The 26,164-nt window shown below is 44.1% G+C and overlaps 1 protein-coding gene across 1 annotated transcript; it reads right to left on the reverse strand.

The window, feature by feature from the left end:
- Positions 1 to 169: 169 nt before the first annotated feature.
- Positions 170 to 26,051, reverse strand: LOC110514133 (SH3 domain-binding protein 5). Its single transcript, XM_021593671.3, has 9 exons — positions 25,636 to 26,051; positions 24,964 to 25,026; positions 21,192 to 21,320; positions 6,396 to 6,560; positions 6,047 to 6,177; positions 5,032 to 5,074; positions 4,518 to 4,737; positions 2,853 to 3,179; positions 170 to 2,305 (listed from the first exon to the last, which is right to left on the reverse strand). The coding sequence occupies exons 1-9, from the start codon at positions 25,711 to 25,713 to the stop codon at positions 2,088 to 2,090; spliced, it is 1,374 nt and encodes a 457-aa protein (XP_021449346.3). The 5' UTR covers positions 25,714 to 26,051; the 3' UTR covers positions 170 to 2,087.
- Between the last annotated feature and the right edge of the window lie 113 nt (positions 26,052 to 26,164).

Raw genomic sequence — 26,164 nt, forward strand, 5'->3', positions numbered from 1 at the left:
GGGTTCTGATAGACATGTTTTTATAGAATAACTTTTAAACCTACCTGGAATTTGGGTCAATGGGTCATTTAACCAGTTGACCGAAGAATTTCAGGCTAGTGAGGAAAAAAAGACAAAAGATTAGTTGATCTACATTTGTATAGAACTTCAGAAATGAACAAAGGCTTACTGCAGTGAACATCAGTTTATTGGATTATTTTCAGAAAACAGGCACATAAACTGGAGACACAATGGAAAGTTACTCTTAACATAATGGAAGAAAACGGCTATGACAAGGACTGTTCATGGTCATATCCTTATATTCCACAGCGGAGGGTGACAGAGATAAACATCGACACATCATTACATTTGTACACGTACACTACATACATAGACTGGAGCGTTCACAATAACAAATAGACTGCATACGCTTGTGCAATAGCTTGCTTTTCTCATAACTCAGTGACCAAATACCTTTCCCATGTGGCCATGGAGCATAAGGAGACCAGGAGAGGAAGACAATTTAACACTATTTGAGACAGACGACTAGGCCTCACAAACATTGACAGTCTACTGTGTGCCACTTTAGCCAATATGGATCTACAACTTACTGTAGCTGATACTGTCCATCAGAAATCACAACACTCTTATCAATTATTCTGTCAGTTTCCACAAAAGGCCTCATCATTCTTCACCATCAGTTTCATTCAGTCATCTAGTTTCACTTTATCCTCAAGATTGGTCCAAGACAAAACCATCCTCAGATTCTGAGAATTACCAGGCTGGCCATTTGCATTCCGTTACAGAGAACTCTATATGAACGTGTCCATGGGCAGATATGGTTATCAAAAGTTCTGTCCTTGCGCTATTGCTCAGTTCTTAGTGTTACCGTCCGTGGGTGGATGTTGTCCCTCAGTACCGGGCCATTGGGGATGCCATGACAGGGAGATGGATGGAAGGAGGGCTAGAGGGGGTGACAGTGTCTGGAGGCCCATTTCCCTGGCACCGAAGAACCACAGGATGGAGGGAGCAAAGAGGGGAGGGTATATCTACTGTAGCCTCACCCCACACAATTATTATACTCTCGTTCAATCAGATTCCAAGTCCAGCTTTATGTGTACTGCAGGTGAGATGGATTCACAATTAGCTCACTGGGAAATTAGTTGTGCAATAGAATACAGTTATTTTAAGTCCAATTCTGAAGACCCCTATTGGACAAATGCACAGGCTGTCCGAAGAGATACCAGCCAGGGGGGTGTTACGTCTCCATGGTAACAAAGCAGTTGCCATAGGCTCTATAAGCCGTACACAGGATTACATAATGGTGAGAGTATTCACATGTCAAGTATCTGAGAGAGGATATAGCAGAGTAATATTACAAGTTATGAGGGTTATTCACAAAACTTCAACTCCATAAATGTACTTATTTATTTTTAGAAATCTTGACTTTAAATCTTGGCCTCATGCGTGCTCTTCTTTTACAAAAGCATAACACATATTGCTATCAATGTTTTGTATTTGACAAATTTCTGTAATGGTAAAACAGGTGGCACATTCACTGAGACATCAGGTTTTATAAATAATCCCCATTTTTAATAGTCGAAGCTAGGAGTTCATTCTTTCATTTACCAACAATAGAATCACATCTTGTCTAGAAGTGCAGCTCCCTCTCAGGGAGAATATCACAGTAAAAAAAACACTTTGTCCCATTTCCCCTCATATACCATGGGCCCCCACCCATAGGATGTTAGCCAGCACTGTCCTTAATGTGTGTGGAGTACAGTAGGGAATTATGGGAAGCCAATCTGACTGAGGTCTCAACGCTATGGGAGGGAGGTCAAAGGGTGAAAGGTCCTTTCTATAGGAAGTGGTGGTTTCATGACATCACTCACCCTGGGTTGGGTCTTAAGTCTCTTCTCATCATAATCCATATGAACTGTATATACACTGACCATTTAGTTCATAGTATCTCATACTGAGCCACTTTCTGTTTACTTAGCCAGTATTAGTTCATGGGGTAGAATGGAATGTGTGTGTGGTTACTGGCAATACAGCACGTTGGCACACAAAGCCGGTGATGGGGTTAGCTTGTGGATTAGCTTTCCTCATCACACCCCGTTGATCAGAACCACAGTTTGGGTGGGGGTCTGGGAACGGCTTTGACGTTCGCGCTTGGCGTTCTTGGTGCTGTCGTTGCGCGAGCGTCGAAGAGACAGGAAGCTGAGGCGGCCCTCCAGGCCCGTGGTCTTCTTGGTGTTTGGGACGGTGGTGCTGTTGTTGTTTACAGTATTGTCCAGCTCACCCTCCGCTCCCTCTGCTCTGTCACCTGAAACACACAGAGAGGTATGTTGTGTGAGCCTGGTGATCGAGATAGATAAAGTATATTGGGAGCCCCCCCCCAAAAAAAACTCACGTAAACAGTAATGAATATCCTTTGTGTGTAGGAAGCCCTGCACACACACCCGTAGACTGTCATACCCAAGTCTTTTTCTAAAAGTTCCCACTGTTACCCTTTCTCACTGGTCCAAAACCTTCCGCAGGCTCTTAGGGACCCAGTGGAGATTAGGATGTATTCCCCAGCAGTACTGCTAACCTGTGCCTCTTCACCTGCTCTGGCCTAAGCACTAGGCTAGCTGTCACTATGACTAATAGGTCTCTCCTCTGGCTCAGGTGCAAGTCAGACAGGAAGCAGAAGACGATATGTCTTACTGAAAATAAACACACACAACATCAATCTCTCTCCTTTTTCACTTGTCTGCATATGTACACACTACCTCATACAGTATGCAAATACACGCTCTAAACCCAGCTCTCATTTTTTACTTTTTTGGCCACGCACGCACGCACGCACACACACACACACACACACACACCTCTCTCCAGGTCACACTCAGGTGATGACGCCCCGCTACACTCGCTGCGTGGTCCCAGGACAGGAGAGATGAGGCCAAAGTCAGACAGCGAGACTGGGCTGGGAAGGTCCAGACTGCAGGGGCGTGAGGAGGGAGCAGGAGAAGAGGAGGAGGAGGGGCAGGGCGAGGGCGAGGAAGAGCTGGCAAAGGGACAGGGCGAGGGGAGGTCCTGGAGGCTGTTGGGGGAGTGGGAGGAGGAGACCAGGCTGCAGGTGGAGCGGGTCTCTGAGTCCTCCTCTGACATGGCACTGCTGCTGCAGGTCTCATCCTCAAACGACTCGGACGTCACTGCAGAGACAGAGAGAGGGGAAGAGTGGTTGAGATGTAACAAGCCTTTACTGTGCAACTGAGTGTACATGCCGAGCATCAATGTGGCATCCACAAAATCCAAATTCTCCAAAGAGCAAACAGGAAGCTGGAGATTGAGTGTGAAGGGGTTTAGGTGAAAAAGGGAGGGGGAGAGAGAGGGCAAGGGTAAGGAACGTAGAGAAAGGGAGTAGGAAGAAAAAGCAAACGAGGGAGACAGATGGTGGGTAGAAGGGGGAGAGAGACTCTGCAGACTCTGCATACTGCAGACACATACTTTACACTGAAAGTGGGAGTGTAGAGACATACAGCACTTCAAGACTAATATGAGATCCATTTCCCGTGTAGGGGTCAAAAGTCACAAATTCCAACATGGACTGAATGAATGAATGTTTTTATGACCTTGAACTATGGGCAATCGCTGATTCTTTTGTTTACTGCCATTGGAGAGTTTGAAACAGACACAGCATATTACTGTTTATGTGGGTTAACGCGCAACAGCAATAACCTTAGCCAATGGCGGCTAAGTGGGTCAGCCAGCAGTAGGGCTCTGAGGTTGCCATGGAAACATCATCCCCGCAGCCCATAATGCAGGACAATGGGAGGTGGATCAGTGAGTGACACACATTGCTGTGAACATCCACGGTCTTCGTCTGACTACAGTTCAGCTTCAATGTCATCACAGTGTGTATCTTCAGCACTTAACTGATTCAGGATCAGCTGTCAATAGTCAAGTCCTAACCTTAACCATAGGAGCTTAAACAGTAACGCTGTCTCTAGGCTAGTTGACATATCATGGGATCTTCTGCAAAGTCAATACAGGCATTTTAAATTAAACAGGAATTTCCTTTGAAAGAAAATGTAATTAACAGACTTCAAAAGAGCACATTTAGCATGTATTGCACATTATTTAGACACCAACGCAGGGCAGTGCTTCACTTTCATTAAAGTCAACTCCAAACATCCTGTGCGCCTTTAATGTTCCAATTCTAGGAAAACATTCCAAGAAAACAGGCAACCCTCTCAGGAGCCCGGACATCATCTTGATGTTTTCAAAGAATAGACATTATTAAGACCTCCCTGCACAACGTCAATGATGACGTTTTCTAGGAATTCCTACGAAGGTTTCGAAGAACAAGTCAGAAGGAGAGTCAACAGGGTGTGTATGTGTTTATGTGCCATACCCAACTACTAGTGAAAAGTAGGCAAGGCTGGCTGTTTAGCCTCACTATGTAGGGCATCTGATCCAAGAACAGTTTCTGCACTTTTCAAGCACAGAAATGAAATGACCAGAACATCATGCACTGTAAGTGTACTCACTGGAGATGCCATCTGACTCCATCTTGAAGCTGGCGATGTCATCCACTGCGACACTGTCGCCATCGGCGCCCACGCCCCGGCCCCGGGGGCCCATGGCAGAGTTGCGTCGGCGTTCGTGGATCTCGTCTGAGATCATCTCCAGGTTTCTCAGAGCCGTCTTGTACCCTTCTTTAGCCTGGCTCAGCTTGGCCTGCAACTCATCCACGTTCTTCTTTAGGTGCTACAGACAGACAGAAAGGGAGTCATTGTTAGCATTAGCTTGCTATACACAGTTAAGTACACACACTCACGCAAAGGCAGAAGATGAAACCATCATTGCCATAAATGGTTTAGACCTGAGATGACATGGCAATATGTTCAAGGTCAAAGTTTATTGACCTAGGTCACATCAGTAAAGATCTAACCACAGTGCAGAGTCCACAATAACAAGACAGTAAGACTCCTAAAATCTAAAAGACCTTTAAAAAGGTCTATAAAGGCAGGCAAATTCCAGTGTAGTGTAGTGCACACATACCTCAAGCTGTAGGTAGTACTTTGCCTTCAACTCAAAGTAAGGTCTGCGGGAGAGATGTCAATCAAAAAGAGAGCGGGAAAAGGGGGAAAAAAGAGGGAAGGAGAAAGATTAGAGGCAATGACAACTCAGAACAGCTGTGTACATATCACCAAGGCAACAGGGTGAGATATAGGGTTATCACATTAGATGAGCTAACCATGGAGAAAGGATTAGACAGAGAGCTGAGGCAACACAGAGCAAGACAGGCTCAGTCCCAACACTCTAAAACGGTCTCTTTTCTCATCTCATCTTCATGACACTAAATAGGTTTCAACCATACTAATTACACACATCAAGTACATGATCTGTGGTGATGACGGAAAGGAGACAAGGAAGCTTTTTAAGACTATATGTAATTGTCAACAGCCTCAGTCACAGCAGGGAAACTCCTCTACACTGTACACTCCCTCCCCAACACAGACCTCCAGTCTATGGAGTTTAGTAAAAACCTGACAGTATATACTAACCAGAACACCACTACAGTGTCTCTCTTTGTGCTGCTAGGAACAAAAACAGCCACTACTTCATCATCAAAGGTCGAAAAGGACACTTGCACGCCACAGGAGTTTGGTGGCACCTTAATTGGGGAGGACAGTCTCGAGGAATAAGTGCAATGGTATCAAATACATTACATACATGGGTTCCATGTGTTTGGTGCCATTCCGTTCCAGACATTATTTCGAGCCGTCCTCCCCTCAACAGCCTCCACTGTTGCGCGCACATTTACCTTTTGCACATTTATATTCATTTATTTTGTTCAAGTTGACCTTTTTCAAGCTACTGAAACATCTCCTCCATGAAAGATCAATGTCTTGGAAAAGGTCACTGTCGACAAATAAACATGGATGTGTGAATGTGTGAGTCGCAGACCATTCGGTAATTGACACAGTGGTCGTATCAGGTTCACTCTGACTTCTCAGTCTTTTAACTACAGTGTAGTTGGGTTGTGGTCGCAACACAGTCATATGGGACTCACTTGGACTTGTTGATGGTGCGTTTGAGTTTCTTCTCCAGCTGTTTCATGCGGCCCATGGCTGCCGTGTACTTGGCTGCCGTCTCCTTGTGCACCAGCTCACTCCGTGTCTTTGTATGCTCCGCCTCCATCACCTGCAACAGCCAATCAGAACTCAGTCTGGCAGCTACACAGAAATGTGACAATGTGACTTCCTAACTTGCGAAGAATCAATTTCCATCCACATTATGCCTTTAACCTTTGGATAGTAACATTCAGGTGTCAAATGTAGGTTTGACAGACAGCCATGTTGCACTAATGCAATTCGCAGCACCCCATTCCCTCCTCCCCCTCCATGCAGTACGGTACTCACCCTCTGGGTGGCGTGGTTGAGCATCTCCTGCCAGGCTGAGTCAAACTGCCTGGTGTCCTCCTCCAGGAGCCTCTGCTCTGCCAGGGCGATGGTCTCCTTGGCCGCACGCAGCACCTCCGTGGCCCTCTGGAAGTCCTGGGTGGCTCTCTGGGCCTCCAGCTGAGCCTGGGCAATGGGTAGAGAGACAACATGGCAGATATGCACTGAGATCAGCCACAGAACCAGATCTTCACTGGGTCTCCTCCAGAATCATCTGCACAACAGATGGGATGAGACCCTACCAGACATACTTCATGACTGGGTCTCTAGCTGGGCCTGGGCAACGGGTAGAGTGACAGCCTGCCAGACGGGCACCGCAAGAGATCATGACACTCTGTCGCCAGCCAAGTTCTCTGTCACCATAAAATATTATGTGGGCCATGTCTGGCCATAGGGGTTGAACCCCTGACCTACTGGCAGCTGGCCAATGCCCATACTAGGCCAAATCCTTGATCTATACACCTCAAGAGAACACTTTCCTCTCACAGGAAATTAACAATGGGCTCTTCAGTCAAGAAATTACTATATCTAGTGTCTCTATATAACTACAATGTAAGCACTTCTTATAAAATGCTGTTTTTAAAAACAAGAGACACAAAACTTTTAGCTCAAACATTGACAGGAATAAACCAAATCAGCTGTTGAGTCAGCATGAAAAATAGCAACTAGGCGAAATAACAAACAAGCCACCAAAGGTCCTTGTGACTGACTATGGAAACACGCCAAACTGTCTTGTACATAAGATGTTCCTAACATCAAAAGGACTAATTTCTGAGAAAACACAAAGGTCCTGACGGCATGACATATGGTTGTATAAGCAAAGTATACCTGCATCGTCTCATTTGACACTTACTGTATACAGCAGGGGAAGAGATTTAGGGCTCAAAGACCTCACAGCTAATAGAGTTATTGTCAAACACGTCACCTGTGTGTCTGTGTCTGTGTGCGCGTCTGTGTCTGTGCCTGTGCACGCGGATGTGTCTGTGTCTGTGTGCGCGTCTGTGTCTGTGCCTGTGCACGCGGATGTGTCTGTGCCTGTGTGCGTGGCTGTGCCTGTGTCTGTGCGCGCGGCTGTGCCTGTGCCTGCAGCGTGTGTCTGTGCGCATGTGTGTCTGTGCGTGTGCGCGTGTCTGTTGTGCCTGCAGCGTGTGTCTGTGCGTGTCTGTGCGTGTGCGCGTGTCTGTGTGCGTCTGTGTCTGCTGTGCCTGCAGCGTGTGTCTGTGCGTGTCTGTGCGCGTGTCTGTGTGCGTCTGTGTGCGTCTGTGTCTGTGTGCACAGATGTGTGTGCGTGTCTGTCTGCCTGCCTGCCTGCCTATCTGTCTGTCTGTCTGTCTGTCTGTCTGTCTGTCTGTCTGTCTGTCTGTCTGTCTGTCTGTCTGTCTGTCTGTCTGTCTGTCTGTCTGTCTGCCTGTCTGTCTGCCTGTCTGTCTGTCTGCCTGTCTGCCTGTCTGTCTGCCTGTCTGTCTATCTGTCTGCCTGTCTATCTGTCTGCCTGTCTGCCTATCTGTCTGTCTGCCTGCCTATCTGTCTGCCTGTCTGCCTGCCTGTCTGCCTGTCTGCCTGCCTGTCTACCTGCCTGTCTGTCTGCCTGTCTGTCTGTCTGCCTGTCTGTCTGTCTGCCTGTCTGTCTGTCTGTCTGTCTGCCTGCCTGCCTGTCTATCTGCCTGCCTGTCTATCTGCCTGCCTGCCTGTCTGTCTGTCTGTCTGCCTGTCTGTCTGCCTGCCTATCTGTCTGTCTGCCTGTCTGTCTTGTCTGCCTGTCTGTCTGTCTGCCTGTCTGTCTGCCTGTCTGCCTGTCTGTCTGCCTGTCTGTCTGCCTGCCTATCTGTCTGTCTATCTGTCTGTCAGCCTGTCTGTCTGCCTGTCTGTCTGCCTGTCTGTCTGCCTGTCTGTCTGCCTATCTGCCTATCTGCCTGTCTGCCTATCTGCCTATCTGTCTGTCTGCCTGTGTGCATAAAACAAGGCTCCACATCTTGTTTTCCTATTGGTATCTATTGGTTCTATCAGAAGGTCTCAGTAACATCTAGCTTTATGTCAACCCCTCCCTCCCTACCCACTCTGAATGTTCTGTTCTGAGGTCCACCAAAACATCGTAGACTGCTGCCAGAGAGAACATACAAGTATTACCCCTTTACTCTCTGTCCTTATTTTAGCCCAACCGGGTCACATAGTAATGGATAAACTCCAAAACAGTTCCCTCCTCCAGCCTCAGTTACGCTGAGGTACAGTACAAAGTAGAAGCTTAGGCTTAGACTTCCTGTGTGTGTGTTGCATTGCTGCAAAGCTAATCCTTTTCTCATTTATCCAATTTTCCTCTCTAATCTGTCAGTCATAGCAACTGACAGAAACCCCCTGTAACTAGAACTAATACCCTAAACCCCTCTCTGATCTGTCAGTCATAGCAACTGACAGAAACCCCCTGTAACTAGAACTAATACCCTAAACCCCTCTCTGATCTGTGGGTACTAGTAAAGCGACAGAACCCCCCTGTAACTAGAACTAATACCCTAAACCCCTCTCTGATCTGTGGGTACTAGTAAAGTGACAGAACCCCCCTGTAACTAGAACTAATACCCTAAACCCCTCTCTGATCTGTGGGTACTAGTAAAGTGACAGAACCCCCCTGTAACTAGAACTAATACCCTAAACCCCTCTCTGATCTGTGGGTACTAGTAAAGCGACAGAACCCCCCTGTAACTAGAACTAATACCCTAAACCCCTCTCTGATCTGTGGGTACTAGTAAAGCGACAGAACCCCCCTGTAACTAGAACTAATACCCTAAACCCCTCTCTGCTCTGTGGGTACTAGTAAAGTGATTTACTGTATCTGTGTGGGCATGAGTGTGTGTCCGTGGGTACATTTCCTGTAGAGGTTAAATATCATTCCAACGTTTTACAGTAAGGAGGAAAAAACATTTCTGAACTGCCAAAAACTAAATCCCAACTGAACTTTTGTTCAGTTACAGTAGCCTGACTAGTTTGGGAGGAAGTGAAGGTAGATCTACACTGACATGTCTCCTTCGCTGCAAGCAGCTTATGAATAAGTCACAGCATAGGAGAATTCCAACAGGATCTCATGTGACTAGAGATTCTGCTGAACTAATTTAAGTGAGGAACACATTGAGTCACCGTAAAGAAAACAAGTGAAATGAAGTGATCATTGTTTCCTGCTCTCATCATGACCTATGGAGCAGTATGTGGTATACGCCAAGACTCTACTAGACAAGGATCTGCAAGCCAAGATATTCCATTGATTTAGACAACATCCCATTCCCTACTATGGTCATTTGATTAGCCTTCCAAATGCCTTGTGGTGATCACACAACCCATTCACAGACCTTCTCATGACATGGATGGGCTTGGCGTGCACATAGAGAGTTGGGTCCAACCACATGCTAACCAGTGTCTATCACTTCACTGTATGGATGAGTCATGAGTTTGAATGCCTAGGAATTCAACCGGGGCCTCACGTTCACAAAATGGTTTGCCGTGTTGTTCATGAGAATTGCAACATACACATGCTCTTATTTAGACAAGTCTCTCCCTCTTTCTCCCTCGCTCTGTAAGCACATTCAGTGATCTACTATAAAATCATTCTGCATAGTTGTTTTCCCACTAACCCCAACAAGCAGACTCCATGCTGAGAAAACATGGCCTACTCCCAGGAACTCCCTATGTGCATCCAGTGTTGTCCACTTAATATAATGTACAAGGAATGATCTCTGGAGAAAGGACTATTCATCAGACAAAGTCTAATGGCTGACTCAGTTCATAGAAATAATACTGCATTGAAGCATAATACTGTACAGCACGATGCTCTTTGTGCATCCATCTCTGTCTTTATTTTACTTCAGCAGGAACCACTCCTAGATAGCAGGCTACTTACAGTTCATTCGGAAAGTATTCAGACATTTCCACATTTTTATTTTTACGTTACAGCCTTATTCTAAAATGGATTAAATACAGTGGGACAAAAAAGTATTTAGTCAGCCACCAATTGTGCAAGTTCTCCCACTTAAAAATATAAACCTGTAATTTTCATCATAGGTACACTTCAACTATGACAGACAAAATGAGAAAACAAATCCTGAAAATCACATTGTAGGATTTTTAATGAATTTATTTGCAGATTATGGTGGAAAATAAGTATTTGGTCACCTACAAACAAGCAAGATTTTTCCCACCATAATTTGCAAATAAATTCATTAAAAATCCTACAATGTGATTTTCAGGATTTTTCCCCCTCATTTTGTATGTCATAGTTGAAGTGTACCTATGATGAAAATTACAGGCCTAGCTCATCTTTTTAAGTGGGAGAACTTGCACAATTGGTGGCTGACTAAATACTTTTTTGCCCCACTGTACATGTCTTTCCTCATCAATCTACACACAATGCCCCATAATGTCAAAGCGAAAAGGTTTTAGAACGTTTTGCAAATTTATTAAAAACAGATACCCTGTCTGTCTGTCTACATTATTTACATAAGTATTCAGTCCCTTTGCTATGAGACTTGAAATTTAGCTCAGGTGCATCCTGTTTCCATTTGTCATAACTGTCCTGATCAGGTCAGGTTACAGGAGACCACAATCCTACGGATTATCTCTCAACCCCAACAGAGTAGGAGAGATCTAGGGTCTGAAGATGTGGGGGTTTTATAACCCCTCAGGCCCCTCAGGCCAAAGACAAATTCCTTTGTTCTGTTACTATAAAGAACCAGCCCCAGAACATTAAACATGAAATAAAGGGACTTTGGAACAATGGTTTCCGTCAGCCACAATGGTGGTCATGACGATGGATGGAATATGAAAATGTATGTCATTTTTGTTTTGTTATTAAAAGGTTAATAGATGGCGTTATTACGAAAACATTGTAACGTCAACAGTTTACCTAGTATATGTTTGATGTTTATACATTGTACGTTGTATGGAAAATGTCCAAATCAAAGAGAATGTTTTGGTAAAGATGAAATGTGAAGTTCGTTGTCTAAAATTGGATTTGAGTAAAGTCTAGACATTGCCTCTTAACTAGGTATGCCCAGAAAATTGCCCTAAAGGCGGTTACGCCCACTTCTGGAGAACCCATGAAGACCTTCCCCACGTAATTACATCATTATATTCTGACTCTCTGGTCTGATGAAACCAACTCTTTGGACTGAATGCCAAGCGTCACATATGGAGGACACCTGGCACCATCCCTACGGTGAAGCATGGTGGTGGCAGCGTTATGCCACCACTTCAGTGGCAGGGACTGAGAGACTAGTCAGGAAAGAGGAAAATAAGAACGGACCAAAGTAAAGAGAGATCCTTGATGAAAACCTGCTCCAGAGCGTTCAGGACCTCAGACTGGGGGTGAAGGTTCACCTTCCAACAGGACAACGACCCTAAGCACACAGCCAAGACAACGCAGGAGTGGCTCCGGGACAAGTTTCTGAATGTACTTGAGGGGCCCAGCCAGAGCCCGGACATGAACCCGATCAAACATCGTTGGAAAGACCTGAAAATAGCTGTGAAGCGAAGTTCCCCATCCAACCTGACAGAGCTTGAGAGGATCTGCAGAGAAAAAAAACTCCCCGAATACAGGTGTGCCAAGTTTGTAGCGTCATACCCAAGAATACTCAAGGCTGTAATCACTGCCAAAGGTAATGCAACAAAGTACTGAGTAAAGGGTCTGAATAGTTATGTAAATGTGATATTATTTTTTTTTTTATACATTTGCACACAAAAAAAATACTGCTGTTTTTGCTTTGTCATTATGGGGTATTGTGTGTAGACTGAGGGGGGAGAAAACAATTGAATCAATTTTAGAATAAGGCTGTAACGTAACAAAATGTGGATAAAGTCAAGGGGTATGAATACATTCTGAATGCACTTCATAAATATATAAGTACATTTATTAGTATTTAGTAGTGTTCTGTTCCTACTGTATACTGCAGATAAACTGAATGCCAACAGAGAGACTTCTCACAGCAGGCCTACTGCTGTACACCTGCTCCTCTATAAATGATTGGCAACCCAGCCCTTCTCCTTAATCCATCTCTCCTCTGCCTACTCTTCTCCTCCATCACCAGTTCAGTCCTGCTGCCACCGTGATCCATCATTCTATTCTTTTCAGTTTACTCATCCCATCTTTACCCTTCATTTTCAGCTGCACAGTGATGGTGTTAAAATGTTAAAAAGACTTGAGCATAATTTCTCAGCCACCTTTCAAAGCTGGGCCTCTCAGGAACTCACGACAGGAGGGAAGAGGGAGAGAGAGATGGATTTTTACGGAGGCGGGGAGAAGGATGGAAGAGGAGGCATTAGTCTATTTATTCAGCACATTCCAATTAAGTATTGTGTTGTTATTCACTGTCCTCTCTAAGGACTGTAAAGGACTGCGGTTACAAACTTTCCACCGGTGTATATTTGACCTCTAGAAAGATGTTCATACCACATCAGTTCTGCATTTCTGCTGCAGTTTCTGTCTGTGTAAATAGATCATAAGGTCTACCACTTCTCTCCATCACACAGACAAATCATAGGTAACAGGGATTTCCAGGTGAACAAAAAGGACAGCAGACATTGATCAAATCAATTACAGGGAGACGCCTCCAGAATAGGAGCAGAGAAAATGTCAAACTACATTAATCACACAGCACCGAATGTTCTGTAAACACCAGGAGGCTTGTAGGAAGTCACAACATCAGATGCTACAGAATCACAGTGTCACAGAAACACTATCAGGGTGTCCTCGAATCCAGTCGGGAGTCAAATTTTACACAACATTCAACACTTGGCAGACATTTGACACAGGTCAAAGGTAAGATCATCAGTACATAGTTACATCAGATGATGATAAACAGGCACCAAACTGCTTCATTAAATATGGTACTTAAACATTCATGGTTAACTTTTTCCATTTCTCTCATGTTTATTACATATCAACCCATATCTATAGTAACTCAAATACAGGAAAATAAAAATCAAATAATTACAGCCCTACTCATATTTTAAATCAGTAGGGCTCTGTAAATGTGAATCAAACAAGCACCAACGCGCGTGTGCATGCAAGTGTAAGTAAAGTGGAACTTTATAAAAAAAGACTATGCTTTCTCTTTGGGCATAAGAAAATCGTATCCCGCTCTACACAGCCTTTAAATTATTCAGAGCTGGAGCTCTTCGGAGCCCTAACAGAGTATTAATTTGGTTAACCGGCACATGTTCAGATAAACATCTCGTTGCTACATATTCACGCTTGCCTCCATGGCTGCACGCATGTAAGAGAAGCTTTGAAATATAAAGCCTTCCTATAATCGTCACAGCAGAAATTTGACAAGACGTGCCAACACTTCAAAGACCAGAGCGTTTCAGCTAAACATTCCTCAGCATAGGCTATCAACACTGGAATAGTATCAGCTTTCAGAAGAGAACACAGACACACAGCTATTTTCCAAGAGAATTAACTGATTTAATCTCCCCAGTTAAGCAGGGCAATTAATCTTGGTGAAAAGGGAGTGAGATGGGTTGAAAAGGGCCTTTTCAATGGGAGGTCATTGATTTACAGTCAGATAGTAAACATGCATCTCTGCAGTCACGCTTCGCAAGCCTTGGCCTTAATTGTGTCCCGATTGAGACGGTTCCTTTTGCTGTGAGACACAAACAAATTGTGACTGGCCTAGATATGTCAGAGACCCACAGAGTTAATCCTGGAGAAGTCGTTATACCGCACATGACTCAGGGAGAGCTCGTCTTCATCATGCTTCATGGTCTGATGCTACAACAACCTAGAAGCTGTAGATCGATCAGGTCAGTCTGAATGTTCTCTGAGGCAAAGTGAAGGACAACCGTGTTCCGGCATGGACATGGGGATGCAAGCCACTTGTTCCAGGTGGTTGCTTGCCATTGTTTAACTTCAGTGTTCTAGTCCACGTCTAATGTGCTGAAGCACCACTTGTAATGAACAGCTGCCTCTTGGATTCCTCAGCACACTCATACAATGTTCCATGGCTGCAGGCTTGGACAGCAAGCGTTGACACCCAGGGGCGGACGGCACGAAATGCCATTTTTAGCCCAGAGGGCCTGTCGAACTTGGGATTTTAGAGCAAAATGATAATTATTTGGCTAACAATGGGGAAAGAAATGGGCTGGTGTGGGGGCCTCGAGAAAATAAATGGGCCGGCGAGTTAGAAATGATAGGGCTAATTTCAGGTCCCAGTCTGCCGCTGTCGACACCCACACACACAAAAGTTAGCCAACCAGAACAATAGCCACATGCACAGCTCACACACAGCTGTATTGAGTCATTGTCAAGCTGAGCTGCCATTATTAAAACAGCTCCAGTCCTGCTTGCTGAAGCAGTGATGTAACCAGGGCTGACCAGCATCAACATGCACCACAGGACAGGCTGGCGTCCCACCTCCCAGGAGGCCAGAGCATGGCTCCAGCACACGGCCATGACCTTGTCTCTGCTCCCCTTCTCCATCCTTCCCATCCTAGCCCCCATGACCCTCACCCGCTCAGTGCTATAAGCCTGCCAAAACCTCTCTCCACAGGAGAGAAAGAGACAGGTCACAGATGGTCTCTTGACTTTTCAGGATTACAAAATGACACTAACCGTCTTAACCCAATCTCCATACCCTCAGGGATATACTGGCTGTTCTGTAATACATGGAACTGAGTTACTGGGGTGGTAAAGGAGACTGTCTGGCACAAGGTTCCCTATTCTACCACAACCAGTATCTTTCCAGGGAAAGACATGACAACATTCTTCTTGCACTGCAAGAATGCATCTTGTAATTGTAATAAAATGCAATATTCACAGTATGACCATATAAATTCCTACAAACTCTCTCCCAGTCCTTTTGCTTTATCCCGGACACTATGGTGACAGGTTGGCGTATTAGAGCCCCCAGCCTCTGACAAAGATGTGCAGGGACCTATAGAGTCTCCTTTGTAGCTGTGATCCATCTGCCCTTGACTCAGAGCCAGAGAACAATCCCATACATCAGCTAGAGACAGCTCTCTCCCCCAGTCTGAATCTATTCCAGCTGTACCAAATCCAACCAATCTACTGGATGATCTCCTCCAGGCCTGAAGGATTTTCATTGCTTTCCTCCCCCAGCCAGACACCACTAAGCCCCACATCTGTTCAATCTACGGCCATCATGGAGGTCAGTTCATAATTAATCTCACAGACATATCCACAGTCGGTCTCCTCTGTTCTGGACCTCAGGCATCTCCCCTCCTCTCTCTCATTATCCGTCTCTCCTTCGTTCTTCCCACCTCCAGACACACTGCGGTTAGATGACTGAGGCAGGCAGGGGGTGAGACGATCTCGACTGTGCACTTCAGTTCAGCTACGTGGTAATCACTGTCGGTAACGGGCCGTGCAGGAGCGAGAGAGAGGGAGGGGGCGAGATAGAGGGGGGAGGTAAACTGTGCCCAAACCACCAGCCACAACACATCACCATTCTCCTCCTCTCTATTGTTCCACCTTTCCCCCCCACTAGCTGTACCTACTCTCCAGACAAGATGGGGCAGCTGAGGGGGAAGGGCAATAGGACTTCAATGTTTAATGCTAACCAGGGATGGGGTCAATTCTGTTTCAATTCCAGTTAATTCAGAAAGTAAACCAAATTCCAATCCCAATTCCAAATTATGACTGGTCTACTTTTGTCAAGTCACACTCTTCAAACCTGAGGTGAACGAGAAGGAAACTAAACATATTTCATGAGGTATAAGAAAAACACTTTTCATGATTTTACACTACTGGTGACTGCAGCAATCGAGGCTGATTCAGCACTTTAAAAAATGGGAGCTGTCAAAGAAAGTGCAGGGTGCCCAAACAACCCCTCAGGAAACATACAGTGCAGGGTGCCCAAACGACCCCTCAGGAAACATACAGTGATAAGCTTTCCGGCTGAGTCAAGCCGTCTCTGATCCACTTACAAGGGCAGTCAGCCATTAACTTGTGACACGTACTACCTCAGGATATACAAGTCTTCTCAACATCTAAGGTAAGTAACCATCTATTGTTTTGTTACGCAAAAGCCTGAGTTATGGTGTGTGTGTGTGTGTGTGTGTCTGTCTATCTAGACCAAAGTCAAGGGCATTTTTCCACAGTGCTGCCACTCCCCGTGTACCTTATCATTAGCCTTCTAAAGCAAATGATAATGTATTGCTCATGTAGGCTACTTCAACAAACCAGAGAGATAGAGAATTTCCACCCCTCTGGGCAAACAATGATTCAAGTTCAAAGTTGTGTACATGCTCACCCACTGACGGAGAATGGAAAGATGGAGGTGGAGATACGTTGCAATAGGAGAAGAGGAAGACAGAGGAGGATAGAGTATAGAGGAATAGGAAGATAGGGAAAGAGGGGAAGAGTGTTTATGTTGCATAATTGATTCAGGACTGCTGTGTTAGGATGGGTTCTGCTCCAGTCACCACTGTGAGGTTGATTAACTCAACCATGTCATTTACCGCACCTTTGATCCATTTCAACCTCAACCGCTTTGTAATGCTCCCAACCACACCATCGACCTATGAGACCTGTGTGTGTGTGTGTGTGTGTGAGAGAGAGAGTGACCAGTGCCCTAGAATCGCCCTTTGCAGTCAGGTCCCACTGACTTCTTGTTGCAGAGCTCAGCATTGTATGACAGACAAGCGAGTCCTGCACTTGTTCATAATTAAGATGCCTGCCAACTTAGTGTGGAAATAAGAGCCACAGAGTTGTTTTTTAAAGTTTCAGTCTCAATCCCTCGAGTATGTGCCAAACTCTTATTGAATTCCTGAACAACACATCATGGCTTCATACCATTGCTTTCAGTGAAATAACTGGGCCAGTAGATGCAGGGGTGCAACTTTGGTTTTAGGAATGAGGGGGACATAACCCGGGCATTTGAAGCTCATTTTATGCATTTCTACTAGGGCTGTCACCGACAAAAATGTAATCTTGGTCAACCAAGAGTAGTCTTTTCTTTTATTGGTTGAAATGTTCAAACGTGTATTTTTCTATATATAGACACACCCTAAGTGTTTTAAGAAAATCAACTATATGCACTGAACTTGTCTGATGCTTTAGGCAGGCTGTTTGATTAAATAACTAAGACACACAAATGATTCAAGAGAGAGCCAGAGATCAAGATAGCCAGAAGAAAGAAGAAAAAAAATCCCGCTGCTCCCGCTTCGCAGAATTCCGCTTCTGAAGTTGCCGGCAATAGGCTACACCAGCACTCTGCAACCTTTTCTATTTGGAGGGCCAATGTATCTTACCACTTCTACCAGTCTGCATGCTAGTTCAGATTTTTATATGCACATTTTCATGGTACAGTTTAATTTAATTTATAAGTCTTTGTTTCTCAAAATCATCTGTGGTTAATTTACATTCTATCTAAATAAAAATTATGAAAATCTAAAAGTAACTTTTATTGCATTGCTGACTATGTAAAAATAGCGTACATAAAGCCAACACATAAAAACATTGCAGCCTGCAGGTAGAAAATATCCTGATATAAAATAAATATCCTGATATAAAATAAATATCCTATGAATCACATTGGCTACGCATGGCCTGTCTGCAATGAACTTGAAACATTGTATCAACTATGAACTGTGTCACCCAGAAACTTGTGCCTGCAAACTTGAAACATTGTATGAAATATTCTGGGCCCTCAGTTTCCCGCAGCAGTGAGCTCTGGACAGACACAGCTGTTGGCCATTCGTGAAAGTGATATGAAGTAATCAGGTATTTTATGACGTTTCCACTGGATCAGAGCTTTACATTTTTCACTTTCGTGTCAAATGTTAATCGAAAGGGAGAGAGCTGGAAATATCATTCAAATCCTTTGAGAAACTATTGTCATTCTCAATTGATTGTAAAAACAGACTTTGTTAACTTGCTGTTTGAGGTGAAGAAACATTTGTTGGAGAAGCTCCACAGCTCATTATAGGAACATTTATGGGCCTAAATATGTGTGCAAGCCAGGTAGACTAGTCCTACTTCTATATGCGTAAACAGGTGTGCATCCTTACTCAACGTTGACAGGAGCGATTAATAAATTGACAAAACTCGTAAATGGAATGAAATAAAAACTTGTTTCTCACAAGTGTAGCATAGGTCGTGAGTTCACACATCCACTCCGAAAATAAGAACAATAGATGACTGTAATAATAATATATTCAATGCATTAACAAAAACTACCGTAACCAAACAAACACTTCAGATTAGAAATAATTGGAATTAATGGTCAAATATAGGCCACTACTGGTGATAAATGAAATGGGGAATTGATAGACACAGCAAACAAGGCACACGATGAAGTTATGTAGCAATGAATACACACGAAATGGCGGGAGAGCGCGCATTCTGGAGAGACGTGCCTTGTGCATCTGAGCCACAATCCCCATATCCTTGGACCGTGCCATCCCCGTGGCCCCTGGATTACTCCACTGAGACCAGTGCAAATCAGACCAGTGTGCCAATGAAAAAAATAACTGCTCGACTAAAACAAATCTTGTGTTTTCAATACAGACCCTTTTTGTCATAAAGTATTCCATATAAGGCACCCAGACCTTGTGAAAGATGCACAGTAAACCCTTCATCTTGTAATAAACCACATCTAGTGATGCATAACTTGACATTTCTGCCACCCATTGTGACATTCTGGGAGGATAACCAACCTTCCAATTAATAGCAATGCATTTCTTAGCCTCTATAAAGGCTGGGTTACATAGTTTCTTCTGGTAACTGTCTCCAGTATCAACATTTCCAAGCAAACAAAAACAGCGGGAAGGGAGAATCTGTAGACATGCTGAGATAAAAGAACATTCTCTTTTCCTGAACTCTGATCATAACATATGCAAATACGTCCCCTTTCGGATTTTACACCACCAGCAGAGGAACTACATGTCTGAGTGCAAGATATTCAGTTTTACTGGCATAGATGACGCTCTATGGATGGTCTTAAACTGCAGTCATTTATGTCTGAGATTATATGAACGTGACTGGGCATTCAAACATATCGGTATCCATCATCAGTAGTGTCTCCCAGGTCTTCGTCACATTTTTTTTGGCCATGTTTTGTGTCATCAGGAAAAGCCTCTATAAACCTTTGATACAGTTTGGAAATCAACTTTAGAGGGTTGTCAGTCAGACTGCCTTAAAATTGTTTAAATCTTTGAAGCTTCTGGCTTGTCCAGTGTTTGCTGCACAGAGAGATAAAGTGTTGGTTTTGCAAAAGTTCACCTCAGCGCCGTCACAGACTGGTCTTCCCTATTTGACTGACCCTGCTGAGACCCCTGTCACCATCTGATCCTGCTCAGATGAATATTGGTCTTCAATCGTTTGGCCCCTGGGTTTATTGATTCAGGTCTAGTGTGATTGAGGCAAAAATAATAGCTAAAGTTAGTGATCTAGCTAGTTAACCTTAGCCAACTTTTGGCTAGCTCTACTGGTCCATCAACTGGCGAAAACTAGCCAAGTTAATTTACTTCTGTTGAAACGGGACAATAAGGCTACAAAACATTTCCATACACACTAAAGCAGTTAGATGCTGCTCCCTGACAGATAGCTAGAGGCTAAAGCTGAACTGGCTGTGGTAGCTACTAGCTAGCTAGTTCATTCTCTTCAGATGAGAATTAGCTAACGTTACATGTCAGTTACACTACTAGCTCAGCACTACAAATAAAAAAAATAAATAAAAAGTATTAAATCAAACAGCGGTTAACTTGACAGCTACAGTGGTGAGAACAAGTATTTGACACACTGCCGATTTTGCAGATTTTCCTACTTACAAAGCATGTAGAGGTCTGTAATTTTTATCATAGGTACACTTCAACTGTGAGAGACGGAATCTAAAACAAAAATCCAGAAAATCACATTGTAGGATTTTTAAGTAATTAATTTGCATTTTATTGATAAAATGATATGATAAAACTGCTGGGGGACAAAAATTATATTTCAATGTGGGGGGGTTGTGCACCTGAGTAGATGTGTGAAAGGTAGACAGAGGAACTCATACAATCCAATATCCTCAAACTTAGAATAACTTCCTTTTTCCATAAGGAAACTTCATTTGTGTTGTCAGGGGCATTAACATAAATCCCAACCACATAAAGGTGCCTTCTCATTAAGAAGCCATATAGAGGTTGTCTGAATGAGAGGAACACAATGACCAAAGCAGAGCTAAGAACACCAGAGGAGACAAAACCTTTTCACGTCTGGTTTGGTCCTGGCGATTCCTCTCTGACTGTTTCCAGCTGCAGGGCTCTATCATCCAGATGAGCAGGTGGCAGCAGCTCCCCTCTAACAATAACTATGGCTTTGCAGATTAGGGAACCAAGATCACAGCTTCACACAGAGCCCCCCCTCATTAAGCAGCCGGGGCTTTAACACTTAGTGATGTCGTTGTTGTTAGAGCCATCACTCATTGTTACCGTGTATTGAGGGGCAATTAGACAAATGAGGGCAAAACCCTGCAGGTCATTCACTTGTCCAAGCAAGTCAAGCTAGGTACATAGGTAACACTTCATTTAATAGTCCAGCCCATTTGGTGTTCAATGTGATATTTGCTTAGTATTTAGAAATGATGTGTAGTCAACCTGGTATCAAATAGTATGTGCTGGTTTTAATGAATCCCAAAGAAACTAGGCAAATAGAATGCAAACTAGGCAAATAAAGCATTTCCGATAAATAAAAGATTTTGGACTGTTTCTACGGGTCAATATGAGCCGAGACCCCCGGCCCATAGTCCCCCTGTTCGCCCAGTGGTGTCCCACCTGTCTGGCCACTCTCCGGGCCTCCCAGTAGGGTTTGGACTCCTCCACCGCCTTCCCAATCTTCTTGACCAGCTCATCCAGCTTCACCGTGGCCTCAACCAGCACCGAGCGGAACTTCTGCCTGGCATCCTGGAGAGGAAACAGGGAGAAAAGGTTAACTAGGACTGTAGCGAACTTCCAATCCTTTGCTTGCTATGAATGTTCACAAAGGTCATAGAAGACTCAACAGTCATCTCAATGTTTAGGCGATGACATCATTACGTCCGTGTTCTTAACCGTTTAACCAACCGGAGTTAACACTTGACAGCAAATATTAAGTTAGACGCAGCAGGATTTCACAAAACCAGAGTATTCATTCAGACTCTTAAGGTAATTCAATTCATTTTGACGTACGAGTCGGGGCTCTCCCTCCTTCGATTATAAGAATTGAAAAGGCCAGTGTCCTAAAAGTGCATTAGTCTTTGATCAAGTTAACAGGGGCAGCGATGTCGATGTAACCTTCAGACAGAAGCAAACAGGTAATTAACAACTAAATGGCCATATGGAAATGATCATAGGAAATAGCCTTTTATGCAACACACCATCAGCTACTGTTAATGTTTATTCATCGGTCATGGTGGTCAGATGTAAAAGCCCCAGCTAAGCAGGCTGATGAAGCCAATAACAGGCCTCCATTCAATCATATCAAACCTCATCTAATCCCAAACATTCATTTGCCTTGAAACCATTTTAGATAAGGCAGAGGGGATTTTTCTGAGAACAAGCAAGTGGGGTCAAGTGTGACGTACAGGAGGAGACATGATGGTGGACAGAAAACAAAAACAAGCATGAAAACAGATTCCTGGAGATGTCAGTGTGGAAAAAATATATTGGACTTATGCAATAAGTTTATTGGATTGTTTTCAATTCTTTGAAAGGTTCAATCTGACCATGGGATTTTATGTAAAGAGACTATAAATAAATCTGCACCAGTGTTTTGGACCAAGATATCCTTCCTGTTACCGGTTCAAATCTGAGGGATGGAAGGCCAATTGTGAGAACAGGGCAGGGACACACACTTCCTGTGACATCATCAGTCATCCTGCAACAAGCTGGCATCTGAGGACAAACACCATAGCCCCTGAACCCTAGCCCCTAAACCTAGCCTCCTTCCCATTCAGTGTGTATGAAGATCAAGGAACCAAATACAGAGATGGCTCCACCACTGCTGCTTGCCATTTGCTCAATAGAGAAAATTCAGAGGATGGGCCCCCCCTTTCTCCATCTCTCCTCATAATGCATTTCCTCCCCCACTCTAATCTAATCTCCCTCTTTTTCTCCTCTAGCTGATACAGCAGAGGAGTCTCTCTGTCCCTCACACCTCAGTGGTTACAGTACAGTCTCTCTGTCCCTCACACCTCAGTGGTTACAGTACAGTCTCTCTGTCCCTCACACCTCAGTGGTTACAGTACAGTCTCTCTGTCCCTCACACCTCAGACGTTACAGTGCAGTCTTTCTGTCTCTCACACCTCAGAGGTTACAGTACAGTGCAGTCTCTCTGTCCCTCACACCTCAGACGTTACAGTACAGTCTCTCTGTCCCTCACACCTCAGTGGTTACAGTACAGTCTCTCTGTCCCTCACACCTCAGAGGTTACAGTACAGTCTCTCTGTCCCTCACACCTCAGAGGTTACAGTACAGTGCAGTCTCTCTGTCCCTCACACCTCAGACGTTACAGTGCAGTCTCTCCGTCCCTCACACCTCAGAGGTTACAGTGCAGTCTCTCTGTCTCTCACACCTCAGAGGTTACAGTACAGTCTCTCTGTCCCTCACACCTCAGACGTTACAGTGCAGTCTCTCTGTCCCTCACACCTCAGAGGTTACAGTACAGTCTCTCTGTCCCTCACACCTCAGAGGTTACAGTGTAGTCTCTCTGTCCCTCACACCTCAGAGGTTACAGTACAGTGCAGTCTCTCTGTCCCTCACACCTCAGAGGTTACAGTACAGTCTCTCACACCTCAGATGTTACAGTACAGTGCAGTCTCTGTCTCTCACACCTCAGAGGTTACAGTACAGTCTCTCTGTCCCTCACACCTCAGACGTTACAGTGCAGTCTCTCTGTCTCTCACACCTCAGAGGTTACAGTACAGTGCAGTCTCTCTGTCCCTCACACCTCAGACGTTACAGTGCAGTCTCTCCGTCCCTCACACCTCAGAGGTTACAGTGCAGTCTCTCTGTCTCTCACACCTCAGACGTTACAGTGCAGTCTCTCCGTCCCTCACATCTCAGAGGTTACAGTACAGTCTCTCTGTCCCTCACACCTCAGCGGTTACAGTACAGTGCAGTCTCTCTGTCCCTCACACCTCAGACGTTACAGTGCAGTCTCTCCGTCCCTCACACCTCAGAGGTTACAGTGCAGTCTCTCTGTCTCTCACACCTCAGGGTCGAGCAGAGCTTTGCTTTTGTGACGCATTTCATCTCCTCTGTCACAGCCTCCTCATACACTGAACACCATGTCAAACACACAGTCGTAAACCTACAAATATCTGAATTCAACCCAAACCATTTGTGTAACTGTATTGCCCTTTACCCAGATACATATTTTCCCACTTGGATGGTGAGACTGATATTAATGAAAGGCCTCTGAATTCAACAAAATATTCTCAGATGTTATGGAACTCTAGTCATTGTTCTGCTTTTCCCCTTGTCAACAAAAGCAGTCACACATGCTCCTTAACATGATCAATACAAACCCTACAGCCAATGGTCCATTACCAGGGCATGATGACAGGCCTACATCCACTGGGCTCTGCTGCTGGCGATCCTCATCACTCCATCAACCCCAGAAGCTCTGCCAAATCTGCACTGAGCAGTAGTTAAGATTTCTTCCTTTCATATGTTGTGATTTTTTTAGGGGGGGCTGCGGCACCCTCAGCACCCCTACTTCCCTCGGGTATGTACTTGAGAAATGGTGAATCAGTACATCTGTGTGTTTATCCCCTTTGAAGTCAAATGCATTAAAAAAGTTGGACATTATTCCTTGCTCTCTCAGAAAAGAAACATACTGGATATTATCTTGTTTGTGTTTTCGTGTGTTTTTTAAAAATCTGTTATTTTGAGACATTCATTTCGTTTACAGATCGGAGGAGCCATTGGTAAGGACTCAAGTCCATGTCAAATAGACACGCTTCACCGAAGCACCGATTGGTGCACCGTTTACTCCAACGGCAGACAGCTTTGCATTGAGACCACATCAAACTGGGTCTACACATAAACAGATTTGACCATGATCCGCTGACTCAACAACAACACCACAATGGGGGTATATCTGAACTCGAAAAACAACTAAGTATTCGACAAGAACTCATTGAACCTCAAGATCAATGGAAACATTGTACAAGTTCTTTAAGCTTTATGCTGATCAAGGCGGTGAGGATCCAGTAACATTAGAAGAAATGACAGGTATTTTATAGACTGAATGCCTTTGACCCAAACGGATGTCCTAAAGAGACGTTCTACTGTAATACAGGTCCAAAACGGTATATGACTGACAGCGCTGTGTGCTACTACTTTACTGACATTTAACAGCATCCAAAGATCAACATTCTGCAACATAAACCACCTCAATGACCTGAACAGATCATCTTTCATATGCAGAGGTTAATGTCTAATGGTTGAAAGGAATTCTTTGATAGGGGTTCAGCTTGTAATTGTCAATCAGTGTCAGCCATGTGGTGCACTTTGGAGGGAAAATGTATGTTAAACTTGAAAGTGTGTGTGTGTACGGTCTTACCTCCAGTTGTGTCTCACATCTGTTGATGTCATCTGTGGACTGGTTGAGTTTCTCCAGTTCTCCCTGTAAGAAGAAAGAGAGCATAGGACAATATTGAGCAACACCAAGAGAAAGGAATGTACAGTATCTGGGAAGTCTGCAACATCTGGAATGTGTTACACCAGGCTGAAATACTAGACTGGACAATAGAAGTTAGCCAGAGTGATGGTTTGAACGAACACAAGAATCAGCTACTATCTTGATTTATGGATATATTAAATGCACATAGCTTTTATGTTATTTTTCAACCAATGAATAGCCTAATACACAGCAGAGGGTATATTCAGATGAACATGCTATGTGACTGTCAGGCCTTTACTCCCATCCATTCCATTAAATCAAAAACAAGTTTGGCTAAAACATAGACAATCATAAACATAACCAGTAGGCCTACATCGCAACTAAGTCAGGTACAATACTGACCTTTTGTTCAAGGTAGACAGACACTCTTGATAAATCAATACATGAAAAACTCTTTAAATTAAAAAATAAAAAAAAATCCGATAAGACTTTCTGCCAGGGATAATACATACTCTTAAGATGTGCACTGAATAGTGGATGTATCAAATGCAGTTAAATGAATTAATTAGTTAGTCTCAATTGAAACAAAGAGCAATTGTTATTATAACGTACCTGAATTCTAGGGTCCACCTCCTCTTCTTCGTATTCCGAATCTTCGTCAGACCTATTTTCCTTCTCCAAATGGTCCATTCTGGATGATAACGCAGACAGACTGACTGTGTACTGTCGGAGCGAACAAAGCCAATTTCCAAGGGACGCTCTAACCGCGTGACAGGAGTTTCACGAACACGCCCAATCACACTGCAACGTTAGCGATGATAAAAACGATGTTTGAAATATTTATATCTATATCAAAGCGCTATACAGGTCATTGAACGACAAAAGAGTGATAATCGTCTTGTATGTCAATTGACATAGCAGCACTCTGTCTGCGTCCAATACCGAGCCACTGAGGAAGTGATGATGAAATGACTTTTATCTACAGCGTAACGTTACGCCCCTTCTGCTGTCCAAACCGATGCATTTATAGATGTATGTACCATCAGAGACGACTTACTGTGTGGTAAAACAGTTATAACATGCTGAATGTACAATTTGGGAAACTCAATACCCTTTATAGATGTATTTAATATATATATAT

This window comes from Oncorhynchus mykiss, chromosome 3 (genome assembly GCF_057628025.1).
Source record: "Oncorhynchus mykiss isolate SJ-2025 chromosome 3, ASM5762802v1, whole genome shotgun sequence".
Classification (NCBI taxonomy): domain Eukaryota; kingdom Metazoa; phylum Chordata; class Actinopteri; order Salmoniformes; family Salmonidae; genus Oncorhynchus; species Oncorhynchus mykiss.